The 24,300-nt window shown below is 40.6% G+C and overlaps 3 protein-coding genes across 7 annotated transcripts in view; 2 read left to right on the forward strand and 1 right to left on the reverse strand.

Annotated features, from left to right (window-relative positions):
• cnksr2b (connector enhancer of kinase suppressor of Ras 2b) overlaps positions 1 to 3,680 on the forward strand; it is a 43,698-nt gene extending 40,018 nt beyond the window's left edge. For 3 of the 5 annotated variants that reach the window (XM_058416242.1, XM_058416243.1, XM_058416244.1), the window contains exons 21-22: positions 290 to 489; positions 1,661 to 3,680. In XM_058416242.1, coding sequence (XP_058272225.1) covers positions 290 to 489; positions 1,661 to 1,711 — 251 coding nt within the window. In that variant the 3' untranslated portion in view covers positions 1,712 to 3,680. The remainder of the gene's footprint in view (positions 1 to 289; positions 490 to 1,660) is intronic. The other 2 variants (XM_058416245.1, XM_058416246.1) reach the window with 1 other exon arrangement.
• A 2,004-nt stretch (positions 3,681 to 5,684) lies between these two features.
• Positions 5,685 to 18,137, forward strand: sms (spermine synthase). The gene is made up of 11 exons (XM_058416304.1): positions 5,685 to 5,898; positions 9,045 to 9,165; positions 11,691 to 11,778; positions 13,724 to 13,788; positions 14,639 to 14,814; positions 15,093 to 15,247; positions 15,543 to 15,632; positions 16,373 to 16,487; positions 16,630 to 16,709; positions 16,848 to 16,963; positions 17,247 to 18,137. Exons 1-11 carry the CDS (start codon positions 5,853 to 5,855, stop codon positions 17,275 to 17,277), a joined length of 1,083 nt encoding a protein of 360 aa, XP_058272287.1. The 5' UTR covers positions 5,685 to 5,852; the 3' UTR covers positions 17,278 to 18,137.
• A 1,452-nt stretch (positions 18,138 to 19,589) lies between these two features.
• Positions 19,590 to 22,446, reverse strand: LOC131369434 (uncharacterized abhydrolase domain-containing protein DDB_G0269086-like). Its single transcript, XM_058416073.1, has 5 exons — positions 22,276 to 22,446; positions 21,525 to 21,653; positions 21,266 to 21,388; positions 19,890 to 21,109; positions 19,590 to 19,717 (listed from the first exon to the last, which is right to left on the reverse strand). Exons 2-5 carry the CDS (start codon positions 21,607 to 21,609, stop codon positions 19,667 to 19,669), a joined length of 1,479 nt encoding a protein of 492 aa, XP_058272056.1. The 5' UTR covers positions 21,610 to 21,653; positions 22,276 to 22,446; the 3' UTR covers positions 19,590 to 19,666.
• Positions 22,447 to 24,300: the final 1,854 nt, after the last annotated feature.

Consider the following 24,300-nt stretch of genomic DNA (forward strand, 5'->3'; position numbering starts at 1 on the left):
ATCGTTATCAGTGTGTGTGTGACTGTTAGCAACGTAGCATCACTTCTTTGACTGACTGCTTTGTGAATGGTGTTTGTAGCACTTCTGAAAGCTAGCTCCAACAATAATCTGTAGTCTTTTTGTTTCTCCAACTAGATCTATTCAGCTGGTTTAAAACACAAGAAAACCTTACTATCCACATGAACAATCCTAACTTTTATATGACCTGTTTTTTTTTTTTTTAAGACACCAGGCAGATAGAGCTCAGCACTGACGGATCGTTTCTCTTGCTCTGTGGTGCCCTCTGCAGGTATGGAGCGGGAACGTAGGCACCAGACTGATTCGCTGTGTGACCTATATCGAGCTCTAGAGAGGGCCAGTCTGTCCCCTGTGAATGAGCAGATGCCTCCCACTCGCCTGGAGTACAAGCGCTCATTTGTCCGCCGTGGTAACGACCCCTTGCTTAATGAAAAGCTGCACCGCCTGCGCATCCTTCAGAACACATTCAAGGTATGAAAATACTGGATTTGGGGAGTAATAGAAGACATTGTACTGTATTATATCTTATTCTAGAGTAAAGAATTCCAACTACCTGGCCTCAGATTAGCACCGGACAGTAATGACATGGGGGACACAATAAAGGCTGTTAATTTACAGCAGGCACTGATATTTTACTTAATCTATATACTATATTTATACAAACACACACAAATCAAGCCTCGGTTTCTCAAATACTGCATCATACACACACATTTGCTATATTTGCATAGACCATCATGGCCATTACACAAGAAATATCACAAATGAAGTTCTGCCATGGTTCCTATATATTTACTGTAAATAAGAACCAGATAAGTATGTAGTATTATTTTAAACTACAATATTATCTGTAATAAGATATATAGGCATATACAATGACCAGGCATAACATTATGACCACCTGCCTAATATTGTCTTGGTCCACCTTCTTTCTGCCAAAACAGCCCTGACCCGTCCTGCACTGTGTATTCAGACCCCTTTCTATCAGAACCAGCATTAACTTCTTCAGCAGCTTGAGCAACAGTAGCTCGTCTGTTGGATCGGATCACACGGGCCAGCCTTCTCTCCCCACGTGCATCAATGAGCCTCGGCCGCCCATGACCCTGTCACCGCTTCACCACTGTTCCTTCCTTGGACCACTTTTGATAGATACTGACCACTGCAGACCGGGAACACCCCACAAGAGCTGCAGTTTTGGAGATGCTCTGATCCAGTGGTCTAGCCATCAAAATTTGGCCCTTTTGGTCAAACTTGCTCAAATCCTTATGCTTGTCCATTTTTCCTGCTTCTAACATCAACTTTGAGGACAAAATGTTCAATATATCCCATCCACTAACAGGTGCCATGATGAGGAGATCATCAGTCTTATTCACTTCACTTAGCAGTGGTCATTATGTTATGCCTGATCGGTGTATAGTCTTAGTTCTGCAGCACTTGCATTGGCTCCTAGAGCATATTTTTGTCAGAATTTTAGTTTGTTTGGATATAAAATTATTCTCTTTTGAGATGATGTAACAATTACAAATTGTTCACTAACTTCAGTAATACTGTAAGGTAAAGGTATATTGTGTGATGGGGGGATGCACAGTAAATCCATGTGAATGATAATCCAAGTAAATGAATGTGTCTTATCTTCTCACAGGATGTCCCGCTAAAAGAGGCTGAGACGAAGATCATTCATCGGGATGTGTAAGGAAGACCGGTGGCAATCAGGAGTCTAGAAAACATCGGTCTTCACATCTGTACATAAAGATTGTATATTGTAATGTGAGGGGAGCGTTATCTCTGCTCCAGTTCTGTTCTCTTCATCTCTGCTTCCTTGTGGAGGTTGATTTACATGTACAATGCCAGTCAAGGATTTTTGAAGAAAAAATATGAAACATGTTTTCCAGTAAAGACCTCAGTAGAGAGAAAGATTATTATACAGTTCAGAATTTACAGGGTTGTGTGTGTTTCCACTCCCCAAAATGTGATGGTAGGTGGATTAGCTACTCTATGGGGTGCACGCAAATGTTTGTGTGTTATGCTGTGTGGTGGTCTGGCATCCCTAGACCTGTGGTTCCCAACCTTTTTTAACATGCAAAAACTTTGCAGACCCACCACTTTGCCAAATATCTGGGTTTGTCAACCGTCTGTGGGTGTTTGGTGCTCCGATACCTCCTCAGTTTGCAGGGCTTCATGCTTTCACTGGCTAGTCTCTCACCACAGATTGCACACTCAATTCTCACCTTCTCCATTGCTCCAATAAAAAACAAATTCAAGATAACGCTCCAAATAAATCCTTGTTTAAGCTGCGTCTGTCTATTCCCACTCTCGCCATACACAGCGTAAAATTCTTGATGTTAAGGAAATTACTTCTCATATATTAACCATTATTAAAACATTATTAAAAATTGAATTATTTATCATGCTAAAAAAATAAAAAATCTTGTAACCCTCAAATGAGAATGAGCTCGGTGAGCCCCCATAAATCTTTATGGACCACCAGGTTGGGAACAACTTCCCTAGACAATAAGCATGTTAAAGTTATTCCTATTAATGTTAATATTTTCATTCATTCCTCTTCAGTAACTACTTTAATGGTTGTGGTTGTGGTGGATCTGGAGCCTCTCCCTGGAACTACATATGGGTTGTCAGTTCATCACAAGGATGGGTTGCCAGTCCATCACATTAACCCAAGCTTGAGGTTAAAGCAGGGACCCTGGAGCTGTGAGTTAGCAATGCATCCTGCAGTGCGACCGAAAATGGCTGCTCAAAAACCTTTCACTGGCATTGTACTTATTAGATCTTTATTTGATCTTTATTACTATCCTCTGAGTTCATTTTACTTGCCATATTTTTGCCATGTCTTCCTCCTTTCTTCTTGGTTTGTTTCCATATTTGCACAATGTTAATATGTGGATATGAAGGCATTATTTTGTATATGGGTATATTGCTAAATTATGGTCTGTTGAAACCTTTTGAAGTTTTATGTGTTGTTTAACACGTACTGGCCTTTGAGAAACCAAATGACTGCACTTCCTTCGAGCATCGCTCCTCTACACTGACTGAACAGGAAACACAGAACCGCTGGTATAGATGTTCCTCAACTACTGATTGTGTTATTTTAATTTGCATGGCAACAGTCAAACTTATGAGTTTTGTGTGTGTGTGTGTGTGCGTGTGTGTGTGTGCGTGCGTGCGTGTGTGTGATTGGCTTTAAGTTCTTAATTGGAAATTGCAGTTTCTTTAACTTTTCTAGCTGTACAACAGTGTATGTCAATAGGTATAACATATGGAATGACTATGTGTAATTATTGTTGTAAAACAAAGAGAGAAAGATGGTTGTAATATCTAACATGTCATCCTTGTCCAGGCTTCCATCTGGCTGTCTTCTATGTGGCTTATGACCTTTGACCCTGGAATCAATCCATAGTACAGTGTTAAACATTTAAGGCTTCAGTGTTAAATACACAACAATGCTAAACTAAAATGGTTAACCAGTGAAACGCTGTCTATTTTTGTAAGCATGATATTTATCCACCGGTTTGTACGTGGTTTTATATTTTGAGCTGTGTTTTAATTGAAGATAACTGATGGTGTCGATCCCTTTGGCAGGATGAAACCTATAAGCAATTATCCTGTTGTACTGTATCTCTGAGATGAAAATAATTTTAACAATAAACAGTTTGATGTTTTGTTAAAAGTTTCTTATACGTGACATATAAGCGCTGTCAAATTCTTGATTCTGATCGATCAGAACCTTTGATTAATATTCTATAACAGTACTCTATGCTGCAAAGCAAATAACTTTGAATGCTGTGCTGCTATTTAACAAAGAAGAACAAATAATTGTTGATATTGTGTTTTTCTATGAGGTTACATTTATTTGACAATTTTAGAACAAATTTATTTAACATTTTTGGATATTTCACAGTAACAAGCTGCTGTCCTTTTCATTTAAAAGTGAGCGAATGACTGTTTATAGATGCAGTAAGTGATAAGAAGAAGTACGGTTGTTGGATGTCAAGATGCACAATGGCTGAAACAGATGGATTAATAAGAATCATGGGGGATGTGCTGATATATGAGAATGTAAAAGGTATTTTGGAAAAACACCTATAGGGTAAAGAGTTTCAGGTTATGCCCTCAGCCAAGGGCAATTTTGTTTTGTTTTGTGTTTGTGTGTGTGTGTGTGTGTGTGTCTGTATAATTATCAAGGTCTGTTATCAGTGAAATTTTACACAGCATTATTTACTGATTTTCCCTGACCACCTTTGTAGTGTGGAATGACAGGATTGTGTCATCTTATCTTAAGGAAAAATGTAGATGAGTATACATCACCCATGTCAAAACCAGTAGCTCTTCTTTTGGATTGGACCAGTCAGGCTTAGCCTAGGCTTTATGCATCAATAAGTCTTGACTGCATGGCTCCATTCGGCCATCAGAGAGAACAGAGCTACATAATATTTTACATTTATATGTATTTATAATATTTATATCCTATTTCATGCAGGTAACGTATGAAAAATTATATTACATTATTATACATTACTTATTAAGTGTTATCTGCTCCTAACCAAAAACCAATGTACACAAGAAGAAAATACATCAAAAAATGATCTCAGAGAAGGAATTGTTCCTGCCCATGAATCTGGGACAAACTATACATCTATTTACAATTCATCATTTTCCAAGTTCTATAAATAATTTAAATTTAAGATAGGAAATGGGCACATTTACCCCAACATTAAACCAATGGATAATCAGAGACCTCACAAGAAACCCAAATCAATGTCTGGGGATCTGCAGGCCTCATAATGTGGTCTTTTGTTAATGTCCAGGACACATTGTGGCGCATTACAAATCTATCCATCCATCTATTTTCTATACCCGCTTTATTCCTAATTAGGGTCATGGGGATCTGCTGGAGCCTATCCCAGCACACATTGGGTGAAAGGCGGGGGTACACCCTGGACAGGTCACCAGTCCATCACAGGGCCACACATATAGACAGTCAACCACACACACTCACACACACACACTCACGCTCACTCCTATGGGCAATTTAGATTTACCAATCAACCTAATGTACATGTTTTTGGACTGTGGGAGGAAACTGGAGTACCCGGAGTAAACCCACGCAGGCACGGGGAGAACATGCAAACCCAGGACCTTACTGTGAGGCAACAGTGCTAACCACTAAGCCACCGTGCTGCCCAACATTACAAATCTAATGTGGCCATATGCATCCTAGACCATCACGGAACATGCTTCGAGTAATCAAGCACAATACCACCATGCATTTGAGTTTGTTCACACCTGTACTTAGCTCTGCCTGCTTATGTTCATCTTACCCAGGTTGCATGTTGATGCCAGGTATGAATGTGTCTATACATGGCACCATGTAATGGACTGGCATCCCAGGCATGGTGCATTCCCATCACCCAGTATTCCCCGTGTAGACTCTGAATCCACTGCTTATCATGATCAAGATCAATGAATTCATTCATTCACATCTACCGCGTATGTTTTGGGAGGTGGAAGAAAATCCGAAGAGACCACAGGTCAAACTGCACACCGTCACTATCACAGAGTGTTATCAAACCTAGCGCTGTGGGACATCAACACTGTGCCGCATGCAGGGTTGTAGATGACACCACCACACTCCTCCTCCCCACCTCCTGCCCCGCAGCGTGTAGAGAGATCTGCCCTCCGCCTACTTCCCTAGCAGCAGTGCGGAGATCACCACAGCTCCACTTTTCACCTCCTGCTCGTCTTTAAGTACCGCTACACACTCATCCCTTTTCACACCGGCCGCCTTCTCCAGGCATGGCAGACGGCCCTGTCCCATCATGGCAGTGCGACATTACACCCTCGACTTCAAGCTCTCTGCACCAGGTAAGCGGCGATGTGAGGTGAAATGAATGAGGGGGAGGAGGAGGAGCTCGGGTGTCCGCAGCACAAACACGGGCCTCTTCTCCCCTCGCGCTGCCGGTTTATTGCATGATTAATGTTCAGCAGCAGCGACTGCTTGTTGTTTATAACGACGAAATGAACCCCTAATATTTCTGAAAAGCATTTTGATCGAAACGCTTTAAACCTAGCGCTTTTCGGACCGCAGGATGGTTGACCTTAAGGATGTAGCATGTGCGCTAAAGCTAGCTCTCTTCTCATCGTGCGCTTAGTGAACTTCTTTCTCTCACACACACACACACACACACACAGCAAAACAAGACTAACTAGCTCATTTATACCTTTTGTAAATTGAGGTTTCTTTGCTAATTTGTTGTTCGCTTAACTGTTCAGTCAGACTGTCCAGTGGCTAGCGTGCTGGCTAGCAGCAGTGTATTTTTAGGTATAATCGCTATATTAAGCACCTGTACGCGACATGCTCACATATCAGGTAACGCTCATAAAGTCACTGGACACTGTAAAATCTCCGGGATTTATCCGGTCAGTCGGTGCATCAGTGTTAATCTGTTTTAATCTCCGTTTCTTTGTGCTACAGGGAGCTTGGCACGTACACATAACACACTACTAAATCATTCATCACCCAATCTGCTGCAGCTGGAACAGCGTTTGTCTTAAAAATAACAAATATTCACGACTAATTGTTTTGTGCTTTAACTTTTTTTTCCTTATAATAATAATAATAATAATAATAATGTACCTAGATAGCTAAGTGGCCTTTTAGAGCAGTGATGTACTGCTTCAGACTCATCCAAGTGACCAGTGTTGACCACTCAACTCAAACAAAACCCAGTCACAGTCTATGGTCTAAAAGGCTCTGGAGTCACTTGATGACTTCAGAACTTTAATTTGCATTTTTTCCTGAATGCTCATGATCCTTTGAATAGTAAAATGTGTTTCACGTGGAAGGAAGCATTTCTGAATACAATTACAGTTGAGAAGAATAGAGTTAAAAATAATACTATTTCCACCAAGAAAATGAATTGTTTGTGTATTTACAAAATGGAGTCAAGCCAACTATTCAAAATACTACTAATATACACTATATTGCCAAAAGTTTTGGGACACCCCTCCAAATCATTGAGTTCAGGTGTTGTGTTTCAGGGTTTGGGCTCGGCCCCTTAGTTCCAGTGAAAGGAACTCTTAATGCTTCAGCTTCATACCAAGACATTTTGGACAATTTCATGCTCTTTGTGCTAAGAGTTTGGGGATGACCCCCTCCTGTTCCAACATGACTGTACACCAGTGACCAAAGCAAGGTCCATAAAGACATGAATGACTCTGAGTATGGTGAGCGAGTCCTGACCTCAACCCTATAGAACACCTTTGGGATGAATTAGCGCGGAGACTGCGAGCTTGACCTTTGCGTCTAGCATCAGTGCGCTTCACAAATGTGCTTCTAGAGGAATGGTCAAATATTCCCATAAACACACTCCTAAACCTTGTGGAAAGCCTTCCCAGAAGAGTTGAAGCTGTTATAGCTGCAAAGGCTGGGACAACTCCATATTACATTCATGTGCATGTAAAGGCAGACATCCCAGTTTTGGCCTGACTCACAGTTTCTGCTCTAATTCATCCGAAAGGTGTTCTATAGGGGTTGAGGTCAGGACTCAGGCCAGTCAAGTTCAACAAGGATGAGAGCATGAAATTGTCAAAATGTCTTGGTATGAAGCTGAAGCATTAAGAGTTCCTTTCACTGGAACTAAGGGGCCGAGTCCAACCCCTGAAAAACAACACCTGAACTCAATGATTTGGAGGGGTGTCCCAAAACTTTTGGCAATATAGTGTATCTATCCAGAATGTAAACATAGAAGTAGGAGTTCTGAGTAGTTTGGAAAAATAATTTAGTTAATAAAATGAAAAAAAATCACTTTTTTTATGTAGTAAATATAGCCACAAAGAAAGTTTTTAAAATGAAAAATGAAAACATTTTAAATAGGTAGACAAAGGCGTCTGAGGCAACTGGTTTATTTTTCTTGAATCTTAACTTGCAACTGCTGTTTCCTTGAACAGTGTGAACTATCCATCAGATATTGTGAATCGCAGAAACAACAATGTATAAAACATCTTAAATTATTGCATGTTTTGCTTTGCTTCAACTGGCAACGGAGTTTGTAGCTTACAGAAACAGCAAAACTATCACTTTCTGACCAAAAAACCTCATGGTGACCTCTGCTGCCTAATTCAATATTTAAAAATCAATCATACATTTTTAATAAAGCAGTAATAAAACAAGCCCTTAATTGTTTCAAAAATGGATTGAAAAATTCTGTTTGGCTCACGTAAACATTTTAATGTATTTATAATAAAAAAGAATAAATATAAGAATGAGTAAGACAATCCACTCCCAGCACAGAGAAGTTTAATGGTTTAACTGGTGGGTCAGTCGGTTCCAGGAAAGTGTGTTCTTTTTCCTTATTCCCCCCAAAAATGGATTTCTAAAGAGTTCTACACAAGACCCACCTACAACATATAAACAAAAGGTAGTCAGTTTTTTAAGAAAACCTATAATGCAGGAAAAGCACTAATGTTCCTGAGAATTTATTTAAAATGTATTGAAATTTCATTTCCTATGTTTGTGTATTGATGCGTGATTTCATTCCAGAGTAAGCCTTATTTGCCTCGTGCAACCACAAGAACGGACCACAAAGGTTGTAATCATGGAGCATCTGTGTGACAAACTACATCATCTTATGTGATGAACCTGTTGTTTAATATTACACACAAAAATGTACACCAGAATTTGTCGTTTTGACCAATTAAAATAACCTAAGAATAATCATCTTTTGTGTTTTAACCTCTCTTTCATTAATTGTTTTGTAAAGTCAGTGTGATATGTAGTATCAACGACAGCTCACAAGATGAGTTTGTCTGCCACAATAGTAAATCTTGATTTTAGTATGTAATGTGTCTGAGTAATTTGTGCTCTGTAAGCTCGGTCAATGGATTTGCTGTCCCAGGGTCAATAAGACAGAAGCACTAATTCTCTTTCCTGAGGTAGAGGTCATACAATAGTAAGGCTGATTACCACTTTGTCAGCATATCCTCCATCTGCTTGCCTTCTCTCGTTCCAGCTGACCATTCTGCAACTATTCGTGGCCTGCAGTCTATATTTCAAGAGCAGGAAATGACAGAAACTGTTCATGACACAGAGGGACATGGATACTTGGCCACATTTATGGGCAAGAATGGCAGGTAATCACACCTCACTGCAGTTGCAAATCAACCTGGTTTGCTATGGGACTTTTAGTTAAGTAAAGGATTGATGGTTATAAGCATGCTAATTGGCAGAGTGGGACTTCAGGGTATAATCTAAAGGAGCAGCACAACTCTTTTTGGGAAGTTAGGAATGGTTTATTCCACCATTTGGGCAACTGTACAGATTTGATCTTTGTCTTCACTCTCTCATCCACATCAATAATACCAAGTTATACTTTTGGTTGTAAGAGTTAAGAAAGAAGCTCATGAAAGATTTCACCATTTCCAGTGTGTTGAGGGGCAGATGCTTTGTTGGCAACCATCAGGTTTATTAAATCTCTAGGAAACCAGTGGACGGATGCTCAGTACCATGATCCAGAAGACCAGCCAGAAGCAAATATCAGTAGACCAATGAAGCACCTGGTACCCCTTTTCTGTTGGCAGTGCTGTATGAAGCCAGCGATTTTAAAAAGGCCTGTATTTCCACAAGTTTAAAGCAACAACCTGGGCATCTGCTGGTAGGATAAAAGGACTGATAAATACAATCATTGGGCATTAACATATAAAGGTATCAGTTTTGACTTATATTCTCAAAGCAGTGCAATAAAAAAAGTTGGACCAGTTTTCCCCATCGTATGATAACCTATTATTAGGGTTAAGTAGATTTAAAAACATCAGATAAACTGGTTTTAATGGTCAAACTGATTAAATGTCTATGTGACACCAAAACTCCTATTTTTATTTCTTAGTGATGAATTGAAATACCTTCAGCTATGTCATACCATAGAGGGTTTGCATTTTATTTCTGTAGCTGACCAGAAAAAATGACCAGTGCAGCCTTGTCTGAAAGTATAAATGCCCCCTGGAATTTGAAAATGCTAGGTGTGCTTTTATGTACAGACCTTTGGGATAACCAACGATTGGGCAGTTAAGTGCATCCTCTGGCCGACAATGGGCCGTGTTTAGATGGGCACAGGGCCACTTTAGGGCCTTTGTGTATTTGGCTTAAGGGCTTTGGCGCACACTTCCGGTTTGTGTGTGTGGCTCGTAGTAAACACAGCTGACAGCTTTGTGTTGACCTTATCTGGTATGAAGCAGGCCTGTGACAGACTACATTTTATTTGGGACAAGGAACTTAACCCTCCATTAAAATTGTAAACATTATTTGGGGAAAAAAATATCTGTTTCATGCGGTCAACATCTGGTGTTTTCTCAGGGCTGGGTCAGTGTGGAGAAAGGTCTCTACTTATCTGTACTGATTGTACTTGGCACAGCAACAAAGCTATTAGATGTTGAGTATATTGGCCACGTAAATTGGTGATGAGTAAAAAATAAAACAGTATTCAGTATTAAATAAAAAACATTCTGCTCATGTATTTATGGCAAAAACAAAGGCCACATACAAGACAAAGCGATTTGAGCAGAACAGTATACTAACAGTTTCTGTTGCTGTCATGTCCCAAGATATGCGAAAGATGTGTGTTTAGGAGTGAAAAACACATGTAGCTGCCACAAAGCTAGCAATCAGTGCATCAATGTGTTGGATTTGATGTGCTGGATTTGATGTGTTGGATTTGATGTGTTGGATTTGATGTGTTGGATTTGATGTGCTGGATTTGATGTGTTGGATTTGATGTGCTGGATTTGATGTGCTGGATTTGATGTGCTGGATTTGATGTGCTGGATTTGATGTGTTGGATTTGATGTGCTGGATTTGATGTGCTGGATTTGATGTGCTGGATTTGATGTGCTGGATTTGATGTGCTGGATTTGATGTGCTGGATTTGATGTGCTGGATTTGATGTGCTGGATTTGATGTGTTGGATTTGATGTGCTGGATTTGATGTGCTGGATTTGATGTGTTGGATTTGATGTGTTGGATTTGATGTGCTGGATTTGATGTGCTGGATTTGATGTGCTGGATTTGATGTGCTGGATTTGATGTGCTGGATTTGATGTGCTGGATTTGATGTGTTGGATTTGATGTGCTGGATTTGATGTGCTGGATTTGATGTGTTGGATTTGATGTGCTGGATTTGATGTGCTGGATTTGATGTGCTGGATTGAGTCCCAGATGAGTCTGGGATTTACAACATAACATCACATGATCAGAAAGCTGTTTACTTTAACAGTAACACATAAAAGTCTAAAGGTTTAAAAATAGACCACTTGCATAAACTATTTTCATGTTCCCTGTGGTGAAGTGACAAAGTACAAGGAAGGTAAACATCTAATGAAGCCTTGTGTAATCTCCTCAGGTCTCACATCTTAGGGATGTGTAATAAATGTGTTATTCACCTTACATTCTTTGTTTCTCCAGTATGAAAAAAAAAAACACAGTTCTTAGCTCTGCATGTTATTATAAAAGTACAGTGAATTTTCCAGCAGAAAAAGAAATCTTGCTATTTACACAATATGATTCTCTTTCTTTTTTTTCTGACATTGTTTTGGTTACTCACAATTTATAGACATATAATCTGCATGAATATAATTGTTTAATTTGCTCTTTTGCCCTTGACCAGGCTTGCTATCCTGAGACTGCACTCTCATGGTCTGGTGACTTTTGACCTGCAGTGTTGTGAAGGAGATGATTTAGCACAAGTGGACAATGTGAGTAAGCTTGCGTTGCCATAACAGACGCTGCTGTCTCCAGAGTGTGATGCTTAAGTTGCTTAAGTAAAGCGTCCAGGGAATGGCGGATTTATATGAGCCAAGCATGCAAAATATCAATGCTCTCGGCACACCGATGCTAATACGCTAATACGGAAGCTGTAAGGCTCATGAGACCTTGTTACAAAGACAAACAGGACAGCAAAAGCACTCATGGCCATTCTCATAAACTAGTACTATGTACTTTTCTTGTGCTTTTAAGCAGTTTAAAGTGATCCTTCAGTTTATCTACAGTGCCTTGCAAAAGTATTCACCCCCCTTGGCATTTTTCATGTTTTGTTACATTATAACCTGTAATTTAAATGTTTTTTTAATCTGAATTTTATGTGATGGATCTGCACAAAATACTCTAAGTTGGTGAAGTGAAATGAGAAAAATATATATAAAAAAGAATTTTTAAAAATTTAAAATCTGAAAATTGGCATGTGCATATGTTTTCACCCCCTTTGCTATGAAGCCCCTCAAAATTTCTAGTGCAACCAATTACCTTCCAAAGTCACATAATTAGTGAAATGAAGTCCACCTGTGTGCAATCTAAGTGTCACATGATCTGTCAGTATAAACACACCTTTTCTGAAAGGCCCCAGAGGCTGCAATACCACTAAGCAAAAGGCATCGCACCATGAAGACCAAGGAGCTCTCCAAACAAGTCAGGGACAAAGTTGTTGAGAAGTACAAGTCAGGGTTGGTTATAAAAAAAATATCCAAATGTTTGATGATCCCCCGGAGCACCATCAAATCCATCATCTTCAAATGGAAAGAACATGGTACCACAACAAACCTGCCAAGAGAGGGCCGCCCACCAAAACTCACAGACCAGGCAAGGAGGGCATTAATCAGAGAGGCAGCACAGAGACCAAAGGTAACCCTGAAGGAGCAGCAGAGTTCCACAGCAGAGACTGGTGTACCTGTGCATGGGATCACAATAAGCCGTACACTCCATAGAGCTGGGCTTAATGGAAGAGTGGCCAGAAAAAAGCCATTACTTAGTGTTAAAAATAAGAAGGCACGTTTTGAGTTTGTCAAAAGACATGTGGGTGACTCCCCAAATGTATGGAGAAGGTGCTCTGGTCAGATGAGACTAAAAGGAAAACGCTATGTCTGGCGCAAACCCAACACATCCCATCACCCCAAGAACATCATCCCCACAGTGAAACATGGTGGTGGCAGCATCATGCTGTGGGGATGTTTTTCAGCAGCAAGGACTGGGAAACTGATCCGAGTCGAGGGAAAGATAGATGGTGCTAAATACAGGGATATTCTTGAGCAAAATCTGTTTCAGTCTGCCTGTGATTTGAGACTGGGACGGAGGTTCACCTTCCAGCAGGACAATAACCCGAAGCATACTGCTAAAGCAACACTCGAGTGGTTTAAGGGGAAACATTTAAATGTGCTGGAATGGCCTTGTCAAAGCCCAGACCTCAATCCAATCTGTGTTCAGACTTGAAGATTGCTGTTCACAAGCGGAAACCATCCAACATGAAGGAGCTGGAGCAGTTTTGCCTTGAGGAATGGGCAAGCTCATAGAGACTTATCCAAAGCGACTTGCAGCTGTAATTGCCGCAAAAGGTGGCTCTACAAAGTACTGACTTTAGGGGGGTGAATAGTTATGCACGCTGAAGTTTTCTGTTATTTTGTCCTATTTGTTGTTTGCTTCACAAAAAAAAAAAAAAATCACATCTTCAAAGTTGTAGGCATGTTCTGTAAATGAAATGATGCAAACCTTCAGACAATCCAGTTTATTTCCAGGTTGTGAGGTAACAAAACATGAAAAATGCCAACGGGGGGGTGAATATTTTTGCAAGGCACTGTAATAGTATTTTATGAAGTTTAGCTTCGTTTATTTATTTGTTTTATTTAAATGAACTCTGATATTTTTCTGCAGCTACTGAATGCACTGGAGAAGAAGCTGAACACCCTGCTACAGGGAACTATCCAGAGGGTGAAGAGGTGAGAATCTGAGACATTTGTGTTCATAATTCTAAATGTACATCCCAAAATGCAGACTGTGTGTGTGTGCCAGCCTCTAGAGAGGAATGTTAGAGAGGAACACGTAATATTATTATTCAAATATTATTAAAAACACAAAGATAAGAGACAGAGCAATGAGATCCTCTAAAACCTGTCCTACCCCCTATATTTACAGTATCATCACATCCAGTTCATGTACACATCCATGAATCATGCACATTCCTTGGCTTATAAAATGAACAGTCCAGGTTTTATCTTTAGGACAATGCTCTGTATTCTGCATCTCTGCTATTTATGTCCTGTATTACTATTTTGCTGAGTGAATATAAATAAACTGTGTGTGCAGAATTTTATATGCGTGTGTGTGTGTGTGTGTGTGTGTGTGTGTGTGTGTATAACAGCCTCTGGAGAGGAGTGTTATTTAAAAATCTTCACCAGGACAGATTTATTTTTAAAAATTCGACAACCCCCTATGCTTACAATAGCATCACAACCAACACAACCAGTGAAACATGCACATACCCTTGGTCATATAATCAACATTGCTGGTGAAGGAAAATAGCAAGTGAACGTCACCTTTGCTGAGTCAGGCTGGATCTGACTGATAGCTGCTCTTTACCCTTAATAATGAAGATGGAAGCTTTTAGACAAATTGCACTGCACTAAAATACACTGGTCTTCATATATGGCAGCCTAGAACATGCATCTCTTCTTGATACAGTCCGTGGTTTATCTGTATTCTGCATCTCTACTATTTATGTCCTGTATTACTAGTGAATATAAATGTGTAGAAATTTGTGTGTTTGCATGTGTGTTGTTTTAATGCCAGGCTCCCTGCGCTGCAGCGAGGGGGAGAGGTGGACCGGTACTGGCCGACAGCTGATGGCAGGCTCGTAGAATACGATATCGATGAAGTCGTGTTTGATAAAGACTCTGCTTACCAAAACATCAAAATCCTGCACTCTCAGCAGTTTGGAAATATCCTCATCCTCAACGGGGACGTTAGTAGGTTGCGCATACCACACTGTTTTTGCGGCTTTCGTAATGACCTTTTGCCTAGACAGACACATAGACAGACAGACAGACACATAGACAGACAGACACATAGACAGACAGACACATAGACAGACAGACACATAGACAGATAGATAGATAGATAGATAGATAGATAGGTAGACAGACTAGGCATAATCTATAAATTAACAATATGTACATTATATATATATATATATATATTACACATATATGAACACGTGTGGTTTGTGTATGATTTTTTTTTGTAGATTTAGCAGAAAGCGATTTGCCCTACACACAGGCCATCATGGGCAATGGCAGAGAGCATTATGCTGGGAAAGAGATTCTGATCCTGGGTGGAGGAGATGGAGGCATCCTTTGTGAAGCAGTCAAGCTCAAACCAAAGATGATCACCATGGTGGAAATATCCTTTAAACCTATCTTTATTTTAAGCATACTTAAAGATTGTCATTGGAAAAAAAAGTTTTATTTTCTATAAGGTTAGGAAAAAATCTGAAGTATGGACACACCAGCTCATAGGATGTTTCAAATAATGATTTTACATTATTCCTGTTGAAAGCTTTTTGAGGATACGTTCTTAAAATACCCTTCTATTAAGATCTAAATGAAAAAAAAAAATTATTTTACAAAAACAGGTCATTTGGGGAAATTAAAAACTGTGCGGTTAAGAGGTTTTATTTCCTTAATTTCGACTGCACATAGACCAGATGGTGATTGACGCATGCCGGACGCACATGAGGAAGACTTGTGGGAATGTTCTGGATAACTTGAAAGGGGATTGTTATGAAGTAAGGACACAAGAGATGTTTGTAGAATATTTTCATTGTAGTGTAATGTAATACACAGACATCTTTCTGCATGTGTGTTACAGTACATTTACACCATGAAACACATTCCTTTGTAAATCACTCACTCACTCTACATACACTGTATAGTTTTGGGACACCCCTCCAAATCCGATGTTTTTCAGGGGTTGGGCTCGGCCCCTTAGTTCCAGTGATAGGAACTCTTAATGCTTCAGCTTCATACCAAGACATTTTGGACAATTTCATGCTCTTTGTGGGAACAGTTTGGGGATGACCCCTTCCTGTTCCAACATGACTGCACACCAGTGACCAAAGCAAGGTCCATAAAGACATGGATGAGTGAGTTTGGTGTGGAGGAACTTGACTGGCCATCCCAAAGGGGCCATCCCCAAAACTGTTCCCACAAAGTTGGAAGCATGAAATTGTCCAAAATGTCTTGGTATGAAGCTGAAGCATTAAGAGTTCCTTTCAGTGGAACTAATGGGCCGAGTCCAACCCCTGAAAAACAACACCTGAATTCAATAATTTGGAGGGGTGTCCCAAAACATTTGGCTATACAGTGTATTATCTATCTATCTATCTATCTATCTATCTATCTATCTATCTATCTATCTATCTATCTATCTATCTATCTATCTATCTCTATCTATCTATCTATCAACCCTGACTTATCATTAGTGTCTAAGCTTATACATGTACCTCCTTTATTTTATTTCCCACAGGTTTTGGTAGAGGACTGTGTTCCAATACTTAAGAAGTTTGTAGAAGAGGGAAGGACATTTGATTATGTCATCAATGACCTAACTGCAATCCCCATTTCTACAGCACCTGAGGAGGGTTTGTGTGCATATTTATGCCTGTGTATAACCCTGTTCAGAATTAAAAAGAGAATTAAAAGATTCTCCGAACTTTCTAAACTGTAACAGCACAATAATTATTGTGCAGCTGGTTAACGTATGAAAAATCTGCATCTTTACAGAGTCAATGTGGGAATTCCTGAGGCTCATACTTGATCTATCCATCAAAGTTCTACGACCTACTGGCAAGTACTTCTCCCAGGTGAGCGTCTGTCTCTGCTGCTGAGGTTATAGTTGAGATGAGAGATCTCCTGATATTTTGATTATAATTATGATGCTTGGAAATGGAAATGCTTACGCTGATATAAAAGTTTGAAGAATCTTTATTCTCTTCTTACAGGGTAACTGTGTGAATCTCACTGAGGCACTTAGTGAGTATGAGGGGTTGCTGAGAAGGCTTTCATGCAAGGTGGATTTCTCCAAAGAAGTGGTGTGTGTTCCTTCCTACCTAGAGTTGTATCCTTTGCTATTAACCTCTGACCTCCCTAAACACACAGGGTCTGGTATTTGACATGGTACGGACAACCGACTGACCGTTTGGGGTGAGACAGTACATCAAAAATTATTTTGATAGGTAGCATTTAGAGGATAATCTGACTCGGGATGTTTGAATGAATTATCACTTTGATGTCCTACAGATCTGACCACATCCACAGAACCCTGTACTATGGTTGTGTAGATACATGTTTCCTGCACATTTTATTTTTTAAAGAAATGATCCTTAATAATGTTGCCTCAGGTGGATATTCTACACCATTTGGAAGAAATGACACCCTGCATGCTGAAGCCTCGCCCTTCGATGCACTGAGGGGACACATGCACACATTTCTCCATGCACTGTTTTACTGTCCCTCTGTGCCCTCCTTTTTTTATTAGATGCCAGTTTTTGTTTTCATTTTTGAAATCACACAATGATTGTATGTTTGTTTTTAGTTTGTTAGAAGGTGTACTGTGTGGTTGTTCTACGTTGACCCCTTTAGCGACCACTGTGGCCCTGTGTGTGTGGACGGGGAGAAGACAGGACGCTGCAGATGACACTGAAACCTGGAGGGGAATTAAGCAAGTTTTCCATCTCGGAGTGCAGTGAACAATCAGACAACCAGCTGTTTCTGATTTTATGATAAATTATGCTTTTTGCTGTAGCTTTATTGATTGTTTTTGTGTGTGTGTGTGTGCGTGGGAGGGAGGGGGGGGGTGTTTGCCTCCCTTTTGTTACTAAGCTTTGAGTGTGATTTGACCCACTGGAAAGTTAATAGCAGTGTTGATGCTGAAGGTGCTCCACTTAGGATCCTTTCTGTTCAATCACACATGTTAAAAGGGAAAAGCGTTCTGCAGTAGCAGAGTTTGATTTAGGTTTCTTTTGCTGAACTGTGAATATTGTTTTATTTTATTTTTTTAAATGATTTTTACCTTCAAGTTGAAGTTTTCTGTGCGTTTGCCACATGCGCTCGAAGGAAAGAGGCTGAATGTAGTTCCCACTTATTTACATTCATGATCCATATTAAGGTGTTTCATTGACCTTATTTATTTGATTTAGATTTCATTTCAGCAAATACACAATAATCTTGCTCTGAATAAAAAACAACACTGAGGCCATCAGAGTGATAAACATCTATTAAAGAAATTTGGAAAGAACTTTTTCTGGCTCCATGTCTTTCATATTTATTTTTTTTACTGATTAAATAAAACTGAATATGAATAGATAAGCAGAGGGGGATTCAAGTGTAAGGTTCAGTTTGACTATTTATGATGAGGAAATGTGTTTGGAGAAAAAGAGGCACAGGGAAATTTAATATTTTATTAAATCTATTCTTATGATCCATTGCTAGTTTGCAAATGAGTCGTTTTTAACATGTTACATTTGTCAGATCGATCTTCGAATGATATGACTCAAGTTCCAGATAACTATACCTGAATGACTAAGAATCTTCACAGACGTCATTTAACATTATATAACTAACCCTAACCCAAGTTTAAATCATATTTATTAATTTTGTCACTGTCATTTGAATAATACAAGCAGTCAGATTACATATAATGCCCTTACTCTACATTTTTAGTAGATGGGCGGATACTTTATAACTTAACACTTATATTTATTCCATATAGCTGAATTCTGTATTAAACACCGATCAGCCATAACATTATGACCAGTTCCAGGTGAAGTGAATAAGACTGATGATCTCATCATGGCACCGTGCTGACAGTGCTGCCATTTCTACCTCTCGAGTATGTAACCTAATATAAATGCTTTGATATTACAGATAATGTGTTCTAAAAAGATACTAATAGGCCTACAGATTTTTTAGAACAGGAGGTTTTTACTTTCATGCAAAGACTCAAGTTCATTAACATGATACTAATAGAACATACACTGATCAGGAACAGCATTCTGAGTAGTGACCGGTGAAGTGAATAAGACTGAGTATCTCCTCATCATGGCACCTGTTAGTGGGTGGGATATATTAGGCAGCAAGTCAACATTTTGTCCTCAAAGTTGATGTTAGAAGCAGGAAAAATGGACAAGTGTAAGGATTTGAGAGAGTTTGACCAAAAGGACCAAATTGCGATGGCTAGACCACTGGATCAGAGCATCTCCAAAACTGCAGCTCTTGTGGGGTGTTCCCGGTCTGCAGTGGTCAGTATCTATCAAAAGTGGCTCAAGGAAGGAACAGTGGTGAACCGGTGACAGGGTCATGGGCGGTCGAGGCTCATTGATGCACGTGGGGAGAGAAGGCTGGCCCGTGTGATCCGATCCAACAGACGAGCTACTGTTGCTCAAACTGCTGAAGAAGTTAATGCTGGTTCTGATAGAAAGGGGTCAGAATACACAGTGCAGGACAGTTTGTTGTGTATGGGGCTTCACAGCTGCAGACCAGTCAGGGTGTCCATGTTGACCCTTGTGCAACGCCAAAAGCACCAACATTGGGCACGTGAGCATCAAGATGCCGACCTGGTCCTGCTGCCTTAAAAAGGTTAAAACTGACCACCTTCCTGTTAGACAACTCAATGAATATGCAGATACAATCACTCCTTATGAAAAGTTTATTGAATAATTGAGTTTTTAATAATTATTAAAATGTGTGTGTGTGTGTGTGTGTGTGTGTGTTGTTTCACAGAATACAAAACAAACTGGTTGAGGATCTCCTGGCTTGCTTTCTAACGCTTCAGCCCCAGCTTTTTCCTGAACCACGTTTTCAGCCTCATCCACTTGTAAAAAAAAAAAAAAAGATTAGCTAGATTAGCTTTTTCAGTACGATGTAATGTTTAGATTGTATTAATTGACACAGATAAAATGTTTTAATTCAATTCCTCATTCATTTAATATTAGCAGATCTCCAGGAACATTACTGGCATCATGACATGATATTAATATTCATACCTGCTTTGTTGACCTGGACTTTCTTTTTTCTTCTGCCTCATGTCCCTCTTTGGCTCGTTTCTTCTTCTTCTCCTTTTTTCTGCTGCTGCTTTCTTCAGCAGATGTGCCGTTTTCGGTTTCAACATCTCCTGTGTTGCTTTTTAAAGCGTGAGCCTCAGCTTCAGCATTAAACTCCACTTGAGCCTCAGCTATAGCATCAGCTTCAGTCTCAGCCTCGTTCTCGACCTCAGCATCAGCTTCAGTCTCGGCCTCATTCTCAGCCTCAGCATCAGCTTCAGTCTCGGCCTCATTCTCGACCTCAGCATCAGCTTCAGTCTCGGCCTCATTCTCAGCCTCAGCATCAGCTTCAGTCTCGGCCTCATTCTCAGCCTCAGCATCAGCTTCAGTCTCGGCCTCATTCTCGACCTCAGCATCAGCTTCAGTCTCGGCCTCATTCTCAGCCTCAGCATCAGCTTCAGTCTTGGCCTCCTTTTCAACCTCAGCCTCAGCGTCAGCTTCAGTCTTGGCCTCCTTTTCAACCTCAGCCTCAGCGTCAGCTTCAGTCTCGGCCTCCTTCTCGACCTCAGCCTCAGCGTCAGCTTCAGTCTCGGCCTCCTTCTCGACCTCAGCCTCAGCGTCAGCTTCAGTCTCGGCCTCCTTCTCGACCTCAGCCTCAGCGTCAGCTTCAGTCTCGGCCTCCTTCTCGACCTCAGCCTCAGCGTCAGCTTCAGTCTCGGCCTCCTTCTCGACCTCAGCCTCAGCGTCAGCTTCAGTCTCGGCCTCCTTCTCGACCTCAGCCGCAGCGTCAGCTTCAGTCTCGGCCTCCTTCTCGGCCTCAGCCTCAGCGTCAGCTTCAGTCTCGGCCTCCTTCTCGACCTCAGCCTCAGCGTCAGCTTCAGTCTCGGCCTCCTTCTCGACCTCAGCCTCAGCGTCAGCTTCAGTCTCGGCCTCCTTCTCGACCTCAGCCTCAGCGTCAGCTTCAGTCTCGGCCTCCTTCTCGACCTCAGCCTCAGCGTCAGCTTCAGTCTCGGCCTCCTTCTCGACCTCAGCCTCAGCGTCAGCTTCAGTCTCGGCCTCCTTCTCGACCTCAGCCGCAGCGTCAGCTTCAGTCTCAGCCTCCTGAACAGCCTCAGCATCAACTGCTGCAGTCTCGGCTTCCGCTTCAGCCTCAGCTTTGACAGCAGCTTCGGCTTTAGCTTCAGCCTCAACTTCAGCTTGAGCCTCAGTTTTAGCCTTATCTCCTATTTAAAAAAAAAACCATTGTTCTCTTTTCAAATACGAGGTAATGTTTTGATCGTATTAATTGACAGTCAAAATGTTTTATTTCAATTCCTCATTAATTTAATATCAGCAGATCTCCAGGTACTGACATCATGACATGATATTAATAGTTATACCTGCTTTGTTGGCCCGAAGCTTATTTTTTTTTCCACCTCGTTTCCCTCTCATCCTCCTTTTCTTGACCTTCCTACCACTGGTGCTTTCCAAAGCAGATGAGCTGTTCTCGGGTTCAGCTCCTTCTGAAAAATGTGGTGTAATGTTTAGATTGTATTCAATGATACAGATAAAATGTTTCATATCAATTCCTCATTAATTTAATATCAGCAGATCTCCAGGTACATTACTGGCATTATGACATGATATTAATATTCATACCTGCTTTGTTGACCTGGACTTTTTTCTCCTTTCTTCCTCCTCGTGAACCTCTCCTGGTCTTTTTCTTCCTCTTAATTTCTCTCATGCTACTTTCCTCAGCATCAGCCTGAGTCTTGGTTTCCACCTCACCTTCAGAAAAGTAATCACAATTCACAATTGAAGTGAAATTATTTCTTCGTTTATCCCACCCTTTGGGTTGGGGTCAGAGCACAGGGTCAGCCTTGATGCAGCACCCCTTGAGCAGGGGGAGGTTGGGGGCCTTGCTCAAGGGCCCAACGGTGGCAGCTCGGGCTTGAATCCCAATCTTCCGGTCAATGACCCAGAGCCTTAACCACTCAAGCTACCACTGCCCCCTGCCTGTATCAGAGTGAGTGATTGCTTTTACAGACTTCTTCTGGAATGTTATATGATAAACAATTGATTTATTTTAATTTTTCAGCTTCTGTCTGCAGTACCTTCAGAACTGATCACATTCACATCGTCCAGGTCAGTTTTGTGGTGACCTGAGCTAAATATTATTATCGCAATGGAAAACGCTTCCTGGAATGACCACTAGGTGTCACTGTGTGATTATCGCTGTTAATATGCTCTCACCAGTTACTGAGAGAGAAGGACGTTTTTGGGCTGAAAATGAAGAAAACCTAATCGGTTGTATGTGAGGCTAAAAGACTTGAAGTAAAGATGGTTACTGCTTCGTCTAAAGGTGGTTAAGTGATCTTTGCTACAAGTTACGACCAGTTTTTTTACTCACTCAGTCGTCCGTCGGGAGACGTGAGGAAACTTTCCCTCAGTCTCTGAGCTTCAGCCTTCTCCGTGATGTTGTGTCCGGCTTTTTCACCTGAAATAAACGCATTTCGTATTCAAATAAGTCTAGAATTGGACTTTTTCAACCTTAATGCGTTAAAAATCAGTAAATGAGTAATATGAGTGGAGCTTTAGGAGGTTTTAGAAGTCGGTGTTGAGCTTCTTCCACTGCCGTTTTAGCATTAAGAAAAATCAAGCGCCAACTTTTGTCCTTTTCACTTCGGTTCTTTGTTCATTTTTTGTTCATTTACTCACTCATTTTCTGGCTGGTCGACATTTCAGCACTTTTCATAAAGATTGCCCGTGAATCTGTCTGTCTTTTTTGTTAAAAAAAGCAGAAATGCTGCACGGTTATCTCTCTGTCCTTTTTTTGCTGCGATCCTCGTCGGTGTGTTGTTGCGGTATGACGTCATCCGGTGCTATCCAGTTGCTATGAGAACGTTCTTAACATTCTGAAAATACATTCTGCTACGTATTAGCATTCTGTTACGCATCACAAACTTTTTTTTTATCCCCCCCCAGACCCCTCCCACCCATCACCCCAATCCCCCCCACCCCCCACCCATTTTAGCAGCCAAGTCTGGAGTCTGGATTTGTAAAGGGATCTGACCAATGTACAAAATCACTGTCCTCACATTTTCACTCCCTTCTCAACCTCAAACAGAAATTCATGTGCTGAAGAATAGATCTTCTTCTTTCGGCTTTCCCCCTTCAAGGGTCTCCACAGTGAATCATCTCTCTCCACCTATCCCTATCTTCTGCATCCTCAACACTATCTTCATATCCTCATTTATTCCATCCATATACCTCCTCTTTGGCCTTCCCTTTTTGCCTCCTGCCTGGCAGCTCCATGTCCAACATTCTCCTACCGATATACTCACTCTCCCTCCTCTGAACATGTCCAAACCATCTTAATCTGGTGTACTGAAGAATAGATCCGTAATATTAACTTGACTTCCAGATTATAGACTGAAACAGATATTTCATGCTCTAACCTTTCAAATAAATAAATAAACAAACACAACATCTCTAACAATCCTAAAGGTTTGTAAAGGTACTTTATCCTGCTCATAGTGGTTCTCAGGTTCTGGTCTGTAACAAATTGTCTCTTCTATAATAAAACATCTGAGAAACTACACATGAACAGCACCAGCAAGTTTCTATCTGGTTCATTCTCCTGCACTTCACATTTCAGACACGCACACAAATATATGACTGTCGTGATTTCTGATGAAACGTGTTTACTCTTCGTCTTTCTTCTAACGGCTCCCAGTGAAAAAGTTTACATTTAGAAGAGGACCATTTTAGACCATACTCAGAGATGTGTTTCAGGCTCTTCATTAAACCCTCCTCGTGGATCCATCCAGAAAAGCCATCACCTGCCCTAGGTTTATTCCTTCTATCCTCCTCTCCATTGTCCACTTTTAACAGTGGACATTGTCACAAAGCAGCTTAATAGCAATATAAAAGAATAGAAATTAACATTTTTCTTTTAATTTCTCATCCCTTACATGTGACTGTAATAATTTCCTTTTAATAACTATACATTTTATAGTCAAGTGTTTAACCAGGAGCCTTTGAGCAACTTATCAGAATGGACAGAAGTGGTCAGGAACACTGGACCCTCTAGAGCAGTGAGAGAGTATTAGGCCTGCTTGTGTTCAGTTGAAGGCTGTAATGAAGTAAATGTAATTTGTTACTGTACATAAGTATCTTTTTCCAGTTACGGTACTTTAGTACAATATATAAGTTTTCAGAGACTTTTTACTTTCCCTCCACTACATTTAAAAGTAACATATCGTACTTTGCCTTGATGCCCGATGAAGGCATCTCGGAACAGACGGTACAGACACTGAAATGAAATATCGTACTTTCTACTCCACCCACATTATTACACATCTCTCCTAACTTGTATTCAAGAAAAAAAACAGAAAGAAGAAAAAGAAAAGCAGTTGTCCAGTTACAGCACAGC

Source organism: Hemibagrus wyckioides, linkage group LG18 (genome assembly GCF_019097595.1).
Source record: "Hemibagrus wyckioides isolate EC202008001 linkage group LG18, SWU_Hwy_1.0, whole genome shotgun sequence".
Lineage (NCBI taxonomy): Eukaryota > Metazoa > Chordata > Actinopteri > Siluriformes > Bagridae > Hemibagrus > Hemibagrus wyckioides.

Excerpts from the sequence above, each read along its gene's own strand:
- sms (XM_058416304.1), top strand. The coding sequence starts at position 5,853 with ATGGCAGTGCGACATTACACCCTCGACTTCAAGCTCTCTGCACCAG. Across the intron at positions 9,166-11,690 it reads TTTATGGGCAAGAATGGCAG|GCTTGCTATCCTGAGACTGC; the intron begins GTAATCACACCT and ends GCCCTTGACCAG. Across the intron at positions 16,964-17,246 it reads GTTCCTTCCTACCTAGAGTT|GTGGATATTCTACACCATTT; the intron begins GTATCCTTTGCT and ends ATGTTGCCTCAG.
- LOC131369434 (XM_058416073.1), bottom strand. The coding sequence starts at position 21,609 with ATGAGAGAAATTAAGAGGAAGAAAAAGACCAGGAGAGGTTCACGAGGA. Across the intron at positions 21,110-21,265 it reads GCTTCGGGCCAACAAAGCAG|GAGATAAGGCTAAAACTGAG; the intron begins GTATAACTATTA and ends TTTTTTAAATAG. Across the intron at positions 19,718-19,889 it reads AGTCCAGGTCAACAAAGCAG|TGGATGAGGCTGAAAACGTG; the intron begins GTATGAATATTA and ends TTTTTTTACAAG.